Source organism: Centruroides sculpturatus, unplaced genomic scaffold, assembly GCF_000671375.1.
Source record: "Centruroides sculpturatus isolate CEXI.00-Female unplaced genomic scaffold, Cexi_2.0 scaffold64, whole genome shotgun sequence".
In the NCBI taxonomy this organism is placed as follows: domain Eukaryota; kingdom Metazoa; phylum Arthropoda; class Arachnida; order Scorpiones; family Buthidae; genus Centruroides; species Centruroides sculpturatus.
Window position 1 is genome coordinate 1,251,797 of NW_019384335.1, and position 15,832 is coordinate 1,267,628.

Genomic DNA, 15,832 nt, shown 5'->3' on the forward strand with positions numbered 1-15,832 from the left:
TAATCATAAACTATGAATTCAAGTATGTTCAAACAAATCATAAAATCATCTTGATTAACATTTATTTCTTTTTGAATTCTCAGATACTCAGTAAAAAGAAAAGATATAGTCAAATCTTGGTACAGCAATTATCAATATGATAAGTCCCTCTATAATAAGAAATGTGATTAATTCCCTACAAAATTCATATTAGTTTAACATAAATCTTCTTTTGATTGATTGATGTTCTCTACTGTGATAAATCTCTGTTTAATGATATTTTTTAGTGCTTGCTTTTGTCACTTTTTAGGCTCAAATCCATCATTTCCAGTTTTTTAAACAAAGAAATTAGAAATCACAGTAAATCTATACATTGCATACAGTCAAAATCCAAAATTTTCTAGAAGCTGATCTTACTAGATAAAACTAACTGAAAAACTCACCTCTAGTTTTAGAATTAGTGTACAGTCGATTCTCTATAACACTGTTGATAATTCTGTTTTATATGAATTCCATGTTGTAGGAGTCACTTAGATTTTACAAATATGTGTGCCGGGCTGTGAACAGCTCACGTATTTGTAAAATCTAAGTGACTCCTACAACATGGAATTCATATAAAACGGAATTATCAACAGTGTTATAGGGGGGTCGACTGTAATTAACATAATAATTTCTGGGTAAACATTATGTTAACTCATTAACATAACAGAATTCTCTTTGAAAGTGTACAGAGATGTCTTGGAAATTACATTTATTAAAATAATTTCAAAAAGTAATATCCCTAAGAAATATTTTAGAATTAGTTTCGTTTTACTTAGTTCATTTTTTCCTAGGAAGATTCAGTCACTGTCTAATTTTTTTCTTTGATGATTAAGATATATCATAAAAATGATATGCAATAAAATCACTTAAATGTTGTGCTCAAGAAGACTAATAATAATACATGTTTTTCTGTTCCGACATTATCTAACTTTGTACAAATTTTTGTAAAAATTATTTGTAGTTTAACACTGTTTAAATGAGGAAGGGAATATTTTTTAAACTCTTGCTATAATTAAAAATTTCTCCAAATTTTATTCCACGCTGTGCAAAGAGTTCTAAACAGTGTTGCCAGTAAATGCCACTGGAATGTTACAAAATTATATGGACCTGTTTTAGTTTCACTTTAAACACAAAAATGAGTCTGGCCTTTCCATTTTGAATATCCATGTCTTATGATTTATAAAATATATACAATGAAACTTCAATTGTCTGATGATGTACAAAGTGCAAACTTGACATATAAATTAAAACATTTATTAAATATCTTTTTATGTTATACTAGCTGTACCCAGACATGTGTTGCTATGGCTCAAAATGTATCTATTATAAATGTACAACACACCCTGTGGGGAAGAATTTCAAAGAATCTCGTCTTAGTGTACATTCTCTTGACGTACCCTATTAAAATGCAATAAAAAATGCGAAAGTCCTCATCTAAAATAGAATAATGGAAGACCAGTTTTTCACGTTAAGCCTTAATTTTGTCCCTCTCCCCCACGAGGAAATTTCGACATCTATATAATATAAAAACATATGCTTATTCGAATACAACGTTGTGTCAAAATTTCAAAGCAATCAGTTAAGAACTTTCAGAGATTTAAGATTTTGAACAAACAAATATTTACATTTTTATTTATTTAGATATATAGATATGAGTGTCGTGAATCAAGTGTAAACATACATTTAAGTCTTTGTTCAATGCATTATTAGCCTTTGCAGAAGAAATATTAATTTTGTGCAAAAAAAGTACTTATTGTTTTTGCATCTTGTATTTTAGCAATGTAATTTTAACCGTATTGTGGTTAATATAGTTTTAAATTTGTTCTGAACAAATTTAAAACTATCCAAAACAAAATTCCCTTTTTTCACAATTTTAAATGAATGATTACTTTGGGATAGTTTAAATAACAACACTTGAAATGTATTCTTTCACAATGACAGACTGAACCAAACACTCCGTTACTAGTTTTCAGTAAAATTTTTAAAGCAATAAGGAACGAGTGTATACTACCGTAACTATTGTATAACTTTCCAAACCAGTGGCATGCTCATGTAATTTGATGGTTAATGTAGACTGACATAATCAAAGGATGAATAAAAAAGTTTTATTCTAAATGCAAATTTTAATATTGTTATTTTTTGTTCTACTTATGTATAATTTTCAGCTTTTTTGACATACTTCTGCCTATAATGCTACTACAGTTATACTTAATTATTTCCAATATATTATATTTAAATTTACATAAAACCTAGGGTTGAACAAAGTGAAAAATAAATGTGAGAGGGATTTTGATATAATACATTTGTAGCATATAAAGTAGTCTAAAATAGGAATTTGTTACAAAAATTTACTATAGAAAGTATTATTTTTTAAAAATATATACATGGTGTGGCGCCAAAGTCCAGACAAAATTCAATTTTAAATTCCCACAGTTCTATAACACCAGTAGATGTTGTGTTTGGCTTTCAAATAGCTTGACACATGTACTAAACCATTATAACCAAAGAGCCACGATTATCGAAAGTGTTCACGCTGGGTGCTTGGTGACAGAAATCATTCAGTTCTTTGGGTACCTGAGATCGACTGTGTATGATGTCGTCACAAAGTACAATGAGTCAGAGAAGTCCAATGAAGGTTTTACAACACTGACTAGGAAAACTCACTTAAAGGAGCACATTGTCAGGATGCCCAAAATCATTCAACAGGCTCAGGAACTGATTTTTGAGGATCCAGGTCACTCGATCAGAAAATTGTCTTCGGTTGTTGGTGTGAGCAAGAAAACTATGCATAGAATCATCGAGGAGGACCTCTGCTACAAGTCTACACAATTAAAGTGAGACAGATGCTTTCCGAAGCTACCAGGACAAAGCAAGTTGGACGCTGTAACCTGCTTTTGTGTTCCTTAAAAAGCAATGCTGCCGGAGAACTCAGATTTTTTCTTGATGAGAAAATTTTTACTGTCGATGCGAAAATCATTCGAAGGAATGACCACTGGCTCGCCCACGACCCTGATGTCCCCATTATTACAAGAACAAAATTTCTGGCAATTGTTCACATGCTAGGTGATGTATCCAGTGAGGGTGATGTCATGCTACTGTATTTCTTTAACAAAGGGGAAAATGTCACAAAAGAAATTTATTTGCGTGTTCTGACAAATGTAGTGAAGCCGTGGATGGAAACTGTGTTGTCTGGAAAGCCGTATGTTTTCCAGCAGGACGGTACACCCACCCACACAAGTCATTTGGTGCAAAATTGGTTGTCAGACAACATCAACATGTTTTTGTTGAAAGAATTCTGGACTTCCAACAGCCCAGATTTGAATCCTTAGGACTTCTATGTATGGAGCGTAGTTGAAAGGGTCATGAACAAGTCCAGACATCCAAACGTCACATCATTTAGAGCCACTATTGATGCAGCATTCGCTGATATGGACCATGACACATTAAAGCACACCTGCATGTGCTTCAGACCAAGAATGGAGGTGGTCATTCAAGCAGGAGGGAGATATATTGAATAAAGGTATTCTTTATGACCTTACAATGTGGTTAAAAAAAATTGTAAACCTTTTCATTTTTGCAATAAAAAATGTTTGGAAAAAATGTAATTTGTCAGGATTTTGGCTCCACACCCTGTATTGTATATGACATTCATTCTATTCCCAGACCAATTTACTTGTTTAAAAATGTTATTATGCTCTGTTTAATAGTTATTGTTATTATTAATAGTAGTAATATGTTCATATTAGAAACTATTTTTAAAATTTTTATATAGTTGATATTGGAGCAATTGATATACACATTTTATAATTTAAAATTAACTTCCAAATATGTTTAAAGTGATATTATTCAGGAATACTAATAATTTACAATTTATAATATGTGAAATCAGGCTGTGAAATACACAGAATGAAGCTGTGTTTAATAGCCTGACTCTCATAATAATATTTCAATGAAAATTTGTATTGAAATATATAATACTTATCATAAATATAAAATATTTCATTGTTAAATGAAGTAATTTTTCTAACTATTTTTCTAAATTCATATTTATATAAAAGACATGCTAATGACTGAAGAACAGAAAAAATTTAAAGTATAAATCTCAAATTATTGTTGTATCATTTGAAATAAGGAATAAAAATGTTATTCTTTCATAATATCTAAGAATAATCTGAATATTTATCCATATACAATTTTATGTTTAATTTCTGAAGAAATCTCTGATTAATCTGTTTCTTTCTAAACTTAACTTGATTTAACTTCTCATGCAAATATATGATATTAATATAATGAATATTTCACTCTAAAGTCTTAAATTATTTTCCAGTAACAGATAATTCAAAACAGTTTTTTTTTTTTTTTTTACTAATGTTTCAATTTTCAATTGGAGATCTCCTTCAGGTCTTGATCTGATATTCATTGACGGAATGCTTAAATTGGACAGTAGTGTTTTTTGAAAAATTTTAAATAATTTTTAAATGAATTCTTGCAATATATATATATAAATTCTTGCAATATATTCTTGCAATATTCTTGCAATAGAGATTCTTGCAATATATAAAATAGAAAAAAGTAATGATAAATATATAAAATTACAAAGTATACAATTAAAATCAACATTTAAAGATTGTATAAAAAACCAAGAACTTTTCATTGTATTGTCCCTATATCATGTGGTCATATAAGGATTGCTATGCTTATGATAGTTGTTTTTCCTCTTTAAAATTAATACAATGTCCCTTTTTTTCAGATTTAAAAATTTCTAATGCCTCTAGTATCTTGACAGAGTTGTCATGTTTTGTTCTTTTGATGATGGTTGTCTTTTCAAGAAAGGCTTGCACCTTGTTGTCTGTTACATGGCTAGGGTAGTGTTTAGTTTTTTTTTTTTTTTTTTAATATTGTGTTTGTGTTCAGCTAGTCTAATGTTGAGTGACCCTGCTTCAAATTATCTGTTACTGGAAAATAATTTAAGGCTTTAGAGTGAAATATTTACTATATCATTCCAGTCCAATAAGTGGTGTTTTATCTCTATTAATACAATGATCATTTATATTCCTGCAGTTATGTAAATTTCATAAAAGTATAACTTTAATCATGAACTTAATGTTTGTGAAAACATTATGTAAATGTATAATTATCCATAATATCTTTACAAGATGCCCAGATGGAAGTTAAGGTGGAAGCCTACTGTTCTGTGAGAGACTTGGATCAAATCTGGACAGGTTGAAAAACCCTGGGAATTTTTTAGAGAAGTTGGTATGTCCAAATATATCTGGCACCATTGTGGACCTGGGTCAAACCCATAATGGGCTTGCTAAAAAGGTCCTCTCACTGTCCACAGTGGGAGGACCTTTTTAACAAGCCCATTATGGGCAGAGCAGAAAAAGATACATATATATATTTTTCTGCTCTATATATATATATATGAGATTAGCCAGGGGTACTACTACTGAATACCACTTAATCGGCACAGATCGAGAGATCTGTCATCCAAGTCAGTGGATGGCCTAAAGAGTGTTTAAAGAAGGATATATATGGTAAAGTCTAGATCCATGTCAGGATGTTGACAGCAGATACTCAATTTCGTGGACTATCACGCGATTACTTCTAATTGTTTTTAAAAAGAGATTGCGTTATAATTGTAAAAAAAGAATCTTTTGATTCAGTCAAGAACGAGGCCATTTTTAAATGAAATAACAAAGAATATTTAATAAACAAAAATAAAAACAAAAATGGAGATTACAATCATAATAAACTACCTATTTCGCAGAGAGAGAGATTACACTTCGTTTTAAAATCATACTACCTCACTGACTTTATTTTTCTAAGTATTCTCTTTATATTAGGATCAATGATAAAGTTCTTTCATTAATCTTGGTTCTTGTTCAGTTTTTCTTCCTTTTCTTGGTACTTTGAAGGAGGCACTTTATCAAATAGTTCAATTTACAAGTTTGGTCGTTGGCTATATGGAACTACTATGGAGATTTAGGCGCACTCCTGGCTATGGGTACAGTCCTTGGAGACTTGACGGGAATACGTCTTTCTACATCGAGAAGTTCTGGCGTACTCCCCGAACAATACCAAAGAATCCCCTTTTTTGAGGTTTTTTTCCAATGATAACATGGTATTTTTCCCATGTGAGCAGGATGAGTGGGGATTTAGAGGGGTGACTGTTCATTAGGTGACTCAAATCTTGGAAGATAAGGGAAAAACGAAAGGATGTGGAACTTCCGTTGAAAAGGAAGTGAGTTTTACCAGTTTCCTTTGTTTTTGAAATTAAACTTTTTCCATCAAAATCAGAAATATTATTTCTAAAAGTTTTGATATAAATTTTCAATTAAGTAAAGGGGGTATTCAAAATCACACATACATACATACATACATACATACATACATACATACATACATACATACATACATACATACATACATACATACATACATACATACATACATAATTTTACAAGCAGTAAGTGTCATCAGTATATCCCTCAACATTTTGTTATACATGCATATTTCTAATGCATTTAAATGAATGAAAGTTTGTTTATTTCTTTAAAACTAAAATAGAATGATTGTTGCTGTTTACAAATATATTGGTAAAATATGAATTCCTTTTTGTTTTTTCTAATCAACTACTCATATAATAATTACTGTATGTATTATAAACTTTAGTAAATACAATAAGTTTACTTTGTATCATTCCTTTTGTTGATTTTATTTTTAATTCAAGGTACTTCAAGCTTATCAGGCAGGTGTGACGGCACTTAAAAAGCTCAATCTCGAAGGAGACTTCTCTTTAGATAAAGTAGATGAAACAATAGCCGATATTGACGAAGTAAGATTATATTTATTTTTAAAATATTTTTTTATTTCCTTTTATAATAATTTTTTGATATTTTGTAGACGCTCGAAGAGCAGAACGCGATTGAAGCAGCTTTGGCCAAACCAATTGGATTTGATTCCAATATTGAAGTGAATGAAAGTGATTTAGAATTAGAACTGGAAGATATTTTGGAAGATAATGATTCCATTACCACTAACATCATCAATAAAGTTTCTCAACTTGATATACCTAAAGAAGGTAACTTTATAAAAATATTCTTGAACAAATAAATAATAATTGAGGCAGTTTTATTTGGAAAGGAATTACATTTATATTTAATGCTACAAACTACATCTTAGAAAATGTTCTTTGTCTTTTGAATAGGGCCTGAAACAATACCGATTAAAAAAACTCCTTCAAAAAATGAAGCAATAACAATGAAATATGTTATATGTTTATATAAACTGTAGTTTCTTAAATGTAATGATTTTCCACAATGTACATTCAGTAAGGCTGCATTTGCACTGCCGGTGATGATGGCAAAAAACTGGTGATTTTATTGTTCTTCTTTGTCTGTAAAATGTTTGCACTAGTTGTTATTGTTGCATTTTGATCTTAGTTGTTAAATTAAGCCAAGATTTAGCATTTGTCATCGTCATACCTTTATTGGTCAATCAACATAAAATTCCCACAATTTTTTTTGAAGCTGTTTCAACAGCTTCAAAAAAATGAACAAACAACTAATCTCATGTGTTGAAGAAAGATCTTGACTTAGTGATATATCCAGAAATATGTATTAAATTTAGCTGTTGACATTGCTCTGCATATTCATTTTTAAAACGGATAAACTCTAGTCTAAAAGAGCAAAAACCCACAGAATAATGATAATTCTAATGTGAATTGTGCATGCTCTAACATGAAAACTAATTAACAATGTAAATGCTTTGGCAATGACAATACACAAAAGATGCACTGTCATTATTATTGCAGTATGAAAACAGCCTAACACATTCTGTGTGTTTAAATTCTGTGCACTTGTTCTTAGTGCATGTTTCGGAAATGTGTTTCTATTTTAAGTAGTTAGTTAGCTCTTTAAAATGAAAAGCAATGCACATATTTTAAATAAATGTTTAATCAAAGTGAACAACAGAAGTAACAAGGTGCTAAAGTTTTATTATTCAATTATTTAATTATTTTATGAAAAAAAAATCACAAAAAATTAATTTTTATAAATTTTTAATTAGAATTTTAGTCCTAAATTAAATTTAAAAGGTTTAAGTGTGGGTTTTTGAAATTTCAAATATTGGAATCTTATAGTAATTGGAATTAAGATTTTTAAGCTGTTCGATCCAATCTTTTCAGAAATGAACTGGATTTTGTTTCAAGTGTAGATCTAAAGCTGTTCTTTTAGGAGAATATAAACATTTCTCTTGAGTAAGCGATTTTTCGAATTAAGCATTTTGTTTTATGTATTTACTGCAATGCCAAGTAATCGGGATCATTTAAAATCTTTTTATCACGTATAGTTCTTTGTTAATTATTATCGTAAAACTTATGAATTAATAATTCTCTGTATTTTAATTCTAATTTTTTATTATACTGTATTTCAAAAAACTGGGTATTTAATTATGTAAGACTCACCAAATAAACCATATCCAGTTCATAAGCAAACAAAAAATTCTTTCTACGAACATTTTCATCTATATGTAATAGACATCTTCAGGTATTAACGATATCGAACTAATGGCTAGTAGAATAGAATGTTTTTGAAAGTTAACTCTCTCTGTCTTCCCTATAGCTTTAAGTAAATTTTGATATATTACCAAAAATTTAGTAGTGGGTAGTGTTGACAATGCTAAATAGAATTCACAGTTTTTCATTTTACAATAAGCCTTATCTTGCAATAGACAGCATATTTACTATTAGAGGACACTACCTTTTGACTTTTTTTTTATCTTGCAACTGTGCTGTTTGTTAAAGAATGCTTACTACTAAAGGATGCTGTTTGTTAGAATAAATGCAGAATTTATTTATTTTACTGTCACTATTACTTGATTTTTTTTAACATTATCAGACATTAATTTAATGTAATTGCATCATATCAAAAATATCGATCATAAAATGTAATTAATCTTCTCTTTCATGTTACTCAATTACTTTAGATTTTTCTATTTACAATGACTAATGGATCATTTTATAACATTGTCACTAAAATAAAGTAGTTTGCATTTCGTTTTTAAGCAAAAATAAATCTACAGAAACTTTCAGTTGCAGTTCAATAATGACACTGCTATCATTATTTGCACAATTTCAATTTTCTTGAATATTTACAAATAAATTATGTATATGTAGAATATAAGAAAAAAAAACAAATAAAAATCAAAGGTCTAAAATTGTAAGAGAAAAATTTATGGGAAGTTTTCTTACCTTCATTTCAAACATAAACATTATGAAGTAAATTCAAACAAGACCCTTTTTTTTTTAATTCTGCAAAGTTTTAACAAACAAATATTTTCAATCATTTTAAATTGGTGTTTTTGGGTTCTAGAATGCAAACAGTTTAAAATATAAAGCTATGCAAGTGTTTGATAAAATTTGTTTATGTGGCTTTAGTTTATAGTTGTATTTTATTCCATCCTGCATCTTGTGTTTTAAATTTTTTGCATTGTAGAACCTGAACATGGTCAGTTAAGACTGTAAAAACATTTGTTGTTAATTAATGCCATTGGATGTTTGAATTTTACCTTCTTTATTGCATTTTTATTTATTTCTTGATTATAAAATAGAAAACAAAAAATGTTAGCAAATTCTTTCCATTTCAAAATTAGTTTTGAAATAAACAGTTTTTAAAAAATGAATTTCTATGTTTGATTTCTTTATGTAGGTGAAGGAATTTACTTTCTTTAAAACTTTGACTATATAACAAATATGCTATTAATCTTGATTAGGTTTATTCATCATCCCTATTCAATATAACCTGAGAGTTTTATTCGTTTTTGTTCTATTCAGTAATCTTTTATTTTTTCTGTGGTTTTTTTAATAATCAAGAATCAACATAATCTTTTTAATATTTATTCATAAATATTTAAAGATTTATTATGATACTGTAAAGCAATAAATTGTCTGCAAGCAGTAGTGTTCTTCTACTATCAGTCTGGTGAATTAAAGTAAAATAATAGCACTCTAACACCTTATACGATACAGCCAAATTTATTATCCCAATTCAAACGTTTTCGGACATCATTAATGCCCTTTTTCAAGAACGAACTAACTAACTAGCGCTGTGGCTGGCTGCTCATTCCTTATGTTTCTTTTGTGCTCTATCATTCTTTCTTTGAGCGATCTTCTTGTAGCCCCAATATAGAATAGCTCTTTTTGCCGCCTTTTATCTGTTATTGGAACTCTGTATACTCCGGGAAGAAGGTTTCCGTCTATCTCGTCTTTGTCTGTTCTTAACATTTGATACACTGTTGAATTCCTTTTGTAAATTATTTTCTTGTTCGTTGTTGCTCCAATTCTTTTGTATATATTGTTTAACTGAACTCTGTATTCTATTAGTGCAAACTCTTCCCTATTATTTCTTATATTCCTCTCTTTGGTGTCTGTTTTTGTTTTGTTGGTTAGAGGCTTAATGCTAACCCCAAATTGCCTTGCTATATTTTTGATGTATTGCAGCTCTTCATTTCTGTCTTGCATTTTGCTACAGTGCATGTGTGCTCTTGCTATGAGCGCCCTAAATTACAAAAGAAATTTAACAGTGTATCAAATGTTAAGAACAGACAAAGACAAGATAGACGGAAACCTGCTTCCCAGAGTATACAGAGTTCCAATAACAGATAAAAGGCAGCAAAAAGAGCTATTCTATATTGGGGCTACAAGAAGATCGCTCAAAGAAAGAATGATAGATCACAAAAGAAACATAAGGAATGAGTAGCCAGCCACAGCGCTAGCAACATACATCCTAGCAGACCCTACAGAAGTCACAGCTGAGTGGGATAAGGCAAAGTTAATACAAAAAATTCACAAAAAACAGCATCTAAAATATGCAGAGGCGTGGCATATTTGTAAAAGTAATCAAGAAGGAACAGCAATTAACTTTAGAGAAGCAAGTAGAATATCGGAAGCATGGAGATCAAGCCTAATATAACGGAGCAAATTAATAGTATTAGCAAGATGGCATTTATTGGTCACGAGTGTTTGTTTATATTTAGCATGTTTAAGTATGTTATGTTCATCTATGTAAAGTTTGATGTATCTTATTGGTTTTGTATTTTATGGCATGTAGTTATAACGGTAAACAAAGGCACGAGTCTGCGCAATAAGAATTTTTTAAATACGCGTTCCAAAATGCAGTTATCGTTTATACAAATTAGCCAGTATTCGATTGTAGTTAGTTTGTTCTTGAAAAAGGGCATTAAAGATGTCCAAAAACGTTTGAATTGGGATAATAAATTTGGCTGTATTATATAAGGTGTTAGAGTTCTATTATTTGTTAATATATACAGTCTACGAAGAAAGTTAAAGTAAAATTTACATGTTTTTATTGTTGGCTAAAATTGTAATTTTGTTGCACTTCTCTCCTCATCTGTGCTGATGCGGCCATAACGTTATGGTATGTAACATTCCATAATCTTATGGAAAAAATATATTCATGATTATTTCTTTTATGATGAGGATGTAGCTATTTTTAAATAGTTTTTTAAAAAATTTTTAAGTTGTTATATTATTTATTATTTTTAATTATTTCTTTTTTTATATTTCAGAACCAAATCTCCAATTTGACCAAGATCAAATGAATAAAAACAGAATGAAAGCCACTGTCTTTCAACAATAAATCACATTTTGTTTGAAAAATTGTACTATTTTTCACATTATTTATATATAAATATTCTATATTTGTAAAAATAAAAAATAATAATTTTATAATTTTAAACTAGTTCTGTAACAATTGCACTTAACATAGTTTATTATTAAAACTTTTCCTGAATTTTTAATAAAATGATGTTTGCTATATGAAATTTTAGAAATTGAAGCAACGTATTTGAATCTTAGGATTGTGTTTTTGTTTGTTGATTTCTATAGCCTTTAAAATTAATGAAGAAATCAAGAACCGTGCACTTAAATAAAATATCATTCTTAAAATTTAATTCATTTATTTTATTTCCAAGAACAATTTCAAATGATTAAGAAAATACAAAGTGAAGGGAGAAACTCTCACTTTGCAAAGAAGAAAATTTGTTTTATAAAAGCTAAATTTATGCAAATATAAAAAGAGCCTGTTTTCAAGTAAGCACATTTTTAATTTGGAAAATGTTTATATAAATTAAGAAAATTTACTTATTTAATTTGGACTGAGTTTTGTAATTCATAAATTATATAAAATTAACATCATTCTGTAAATAAAATTGAGTAATTTCTATAGTTAAATTATAATTAATCAAACTTTAATCAAGAAATGTGCACATGTAAGTTAAGAGCTTAAAAAAAATTTAAATATCAAGAAATTAAAACAATTAAATTACTTTTGATGAATTTGGATGTTCATTTAATTCATAGACCTGTAAATAATTCACTAAATATTCACAAAAAAATTTGATTTCATTGATTTCAGAATAATCTATATAAATTTTCCTGAGAATTTTTGATTGCAAATGATTTTAAAAGTCATGATAATTTACAAAATGATGTTGTTGAACATATTTAATAGTATACATATAAGTCCACACACCTGTGTATGTTGTGTTTTATATACTGCAACGCGACACGTGGCTAATGTGCTTCGGGAGGACTTTCTATGGGGGAAACTGGTCCTCTAGACATGACAATAGTGAAGAAAACTCTGACAACTCGACTTGCCAGCTTGAGATGCGAACCCACGTCTAGTGTTCAGTAGTGGGCTAAAAGTGTGTTTAGTTGTTAAAAAATTTTTGATAATAGAATTCTGTAGTATCAAAATTTCTTACATTCTACTAATTTTTTTTAAATAAAGGCTTAAAAAAATATATTTTTTCCTCGATGTACTGTATTTTCTTACAAATGAAAATAATCGATAGTATTTTTTCAAAAGTAACGTATTTTCATTACAACAATAAAACAAAAATGCTCATAAATTACATGTAAGAAATCATAAAAGTAACATCCTCCAATTTACATGTATCCATATTAATATCGTCAATAAAAATACTCTTTAAAATTACAGAGAGAAAATTGTGAGAAATGTATTTCCACCGGAAACATTTTTGACAATCCTATAAAAATTGCAAGAACATCTACAGATATTTTTATATTCCAATTCTCTTCTATTCGGAATCTACTGAAAACCTTTCGTTTGAAAAACCATTTTATAGATTGAAGATATAAATTTAAAAATCCGAAGATGCTGCAATAGAGGATGAGGAGAGAGAAAAATATTTCGTATACAAAACGTCAGTTTAGTGTGAAACCGAGCCGTATCAATGGACATCTTTTTCGTTATCTGAGTTATAATGTTTCCTTGATTTAATTTTCTACTTTCCTTCTGTTTTGTATAACAGAAGGTAAAATATGAACCCAAAAAGTTTACATTTTGGACTTGGGGATCTTAAAATGTCGAGAAATTTTTTAAAATTTGAGGGGTTTTTTCCCCATATGTATGTGGAGGGCACGATTTTCTTTACCCACTTTAAAGCTTAATAACTCCTGTACCTTTTGTCAAAATTTTCTGAAATTTTGCGGGGAAGTTTGTGTATTATGGAAATTTATGCTGTTAAATTTTGGTGGTTAAAAGACGACGAGGTGGGGAGATAGAGATGAGAGTCACGTGTCGAATTTAATGACTATTTTACTCGTTATTAGTGCACAATTTTTTCTAAAACTCATCTCTACCCTCAAAATTAAGCTTTTCGCTATGTTGTGATTAATAATATACAGGTTTTTAAATAAAACCTTATAACACAGGGCACCACACGCGACTTTAACTCTTGCCAGGAAAGTTACGCACTCGCCGGAATTCTTTTTAAATTAGCATCATATTAATTTTGTGATAAATTAATTCAAACATTTTTCTTTTTTTCCATGAAAATTTTACGTATTAGAAATAAATCATTGAATTTGAAAAATATATAATTTTTTTTTATTGCCAAATTCATAAATTTTGTAGAATTGAATAATTTCGAGTATTTTCTAAAATAATTTCGCTTACTCCAGAATAAAATCGACATGAATAAAAAAAAAATTATATATATAAAAGAAAGAAATGTGCATTTGATGTTTCACCATTCCGTCACATTTGTTAAGATTAGCAATTTTTCATGTCATATTTATTAAGATTCAAGAAAAGTTTCTCTTCCTCATTAATCATTTCACTCTTAATCCTTAGACTTAAAATCAATCGATTTACTAACTCTATTTAAATATACGGCAAATAGTTGTAGTTATGTTACGAAATTTAATAATTGAGTGAAGTCGTGTTTACAAATTTTTATAAAATGCCTAATTTATTTTAAAAAATTCCTTAAAATTCCATTTTTTTAACCTGTACTTGAGCTGCTACCCTAGAAAAACGTTGCGAAAACTCGACTTTATTTTAGTGTAATTTTATTATATGATACTTCAATAAATATTTTATTAATTTGCGTGTATTTATTCAATAATATTTTATCAATTTGCGTGTATTTTTCTTTACTTTTTCGTTATTTTTTTTACTTTGAATGGTTTAAATCTCGAAGATCTCGAGTAATGATCCAACTTGTCAGTTATCTCTGCCAACTCTTCACTTTTATCGGCATCTTACTGCAACTTTTCAGAAGTTTATAACAGTTTTCCTTCTCAAAATAGGTATAAAATTGATACAGAAATATCCGAAATTACCCGAATTTGCTAGTACGAAATTACAGTTTTATCGCAAAATTTAATTACTGATTAACGTAATTTAATGCAAAAATTATTGTGGCATAATCACAATTCCGGGGTACAAGTTTTAATAATAAATTTTAATTTATTTTATTTAAAATATATGCTCTCCATTTCAAATTAGTAATGTCTTGTCCCTGTAAATCATACTTTTCCCGATAACAATAGAATCGTGCCGGTTATCTATGTAACTCCTCCTGGGACAAATTTTTGAATTGAAATCACGTGACTTCCGGTCTAGATCGGAAGTTAGTATACAGTTAACACTTAAATAGGAGCTAGTTTCCATAGGCACTGTCGGATGGCAAGTAAGGTCTGTCATTCGTAAAAGTTTGACTTGATCGGGACTCGAATCCGACCTCTAAAACTTTGTATTTTTAATAAATTAATGCAAAAAGGTGAATTACAATTTCATTCTGACATATTCGTCAAATGAATAGGGATTAGAACAAACCCTTAAAGTTGATGCTGATGATGAATATGATAGAATATAAGCTTAATTAACTCTTTCCTTATTTAATTTTAAAAATATACTATGAGGAATCATTCGACGATGATGATGAATCTGTGGTTCCTGTATGAAGATAAATAATTAGAACAATCTCTCCCATGAGGTGGTCCGTGAACCCCTGTGAGATCCAGATACTAGTTTAAGGGATCTGTGGTGTGTTTAAAAAATGGGATTTTTACTTTTTGGAGTAGGATTTTTACAAATAAAGGTTCGTATAATTTAACTTTTTTATTTTTAATACTGCTATCTCCCTATTTACTGAACAGATATCAAAATATTAAAACACTATAGGGTCTGCACTCCGTAGCTTACCTTTAAAATAGGGAGGTTTCACAGTCTTATCTACAAATAGCGTGCTACAAACATAAATTATTTTATTGACTTTTATATATGAATTATTCGTTTAATCATTTTTGTTAATTTACCTTAACCTTGTATTATATTTTATTTATCATATCATATATTTATTTTCTTAATTCTATTAAGATCTTGAGGATAGAAGTAATCGATAATTTTCATACGTATATTTCTTAATTTTAAACATTCATTTTATTTAAGATTATTAAATATCTTATTTTTTAATT

General features: G+C 28.9%; 1 protein-coding gene across 1 annotated transcript in view; it reads left to right on the forward strand.

The window, feature by feature from the left end:
• LOC111631596 (charged multivesicular body protein 7-like) overlaps positions 1 to 12,176 on the forward strand; it is a 32,425-nt gene extending 20,249 nt beyond the window's left edge. Inside the window, exons 8-10 of the mRNA XM_023375883.1 lie at positions 6,755 to 6,859; positions 6,928 to 7,105; positions 11,611 to 12,176. Coding sequence (XP_023231651.1) covers positions 6,755 to 6,859; positions 6,928 to 7,105; positions 11,611 to 11,681 — 354 coding nt within the window. The 3' untranslated portion in view covers positions 11,682 to 12,176. The remainder of the gene's footprint in view (positions 1 to 6,754; positions 6,860 to 6,927; positions 7,106 to 11,610) is intronic.
• The last annotated feature ends 3,656 nt before the right edge of the window (positions 12,177 to 15,832 follow it).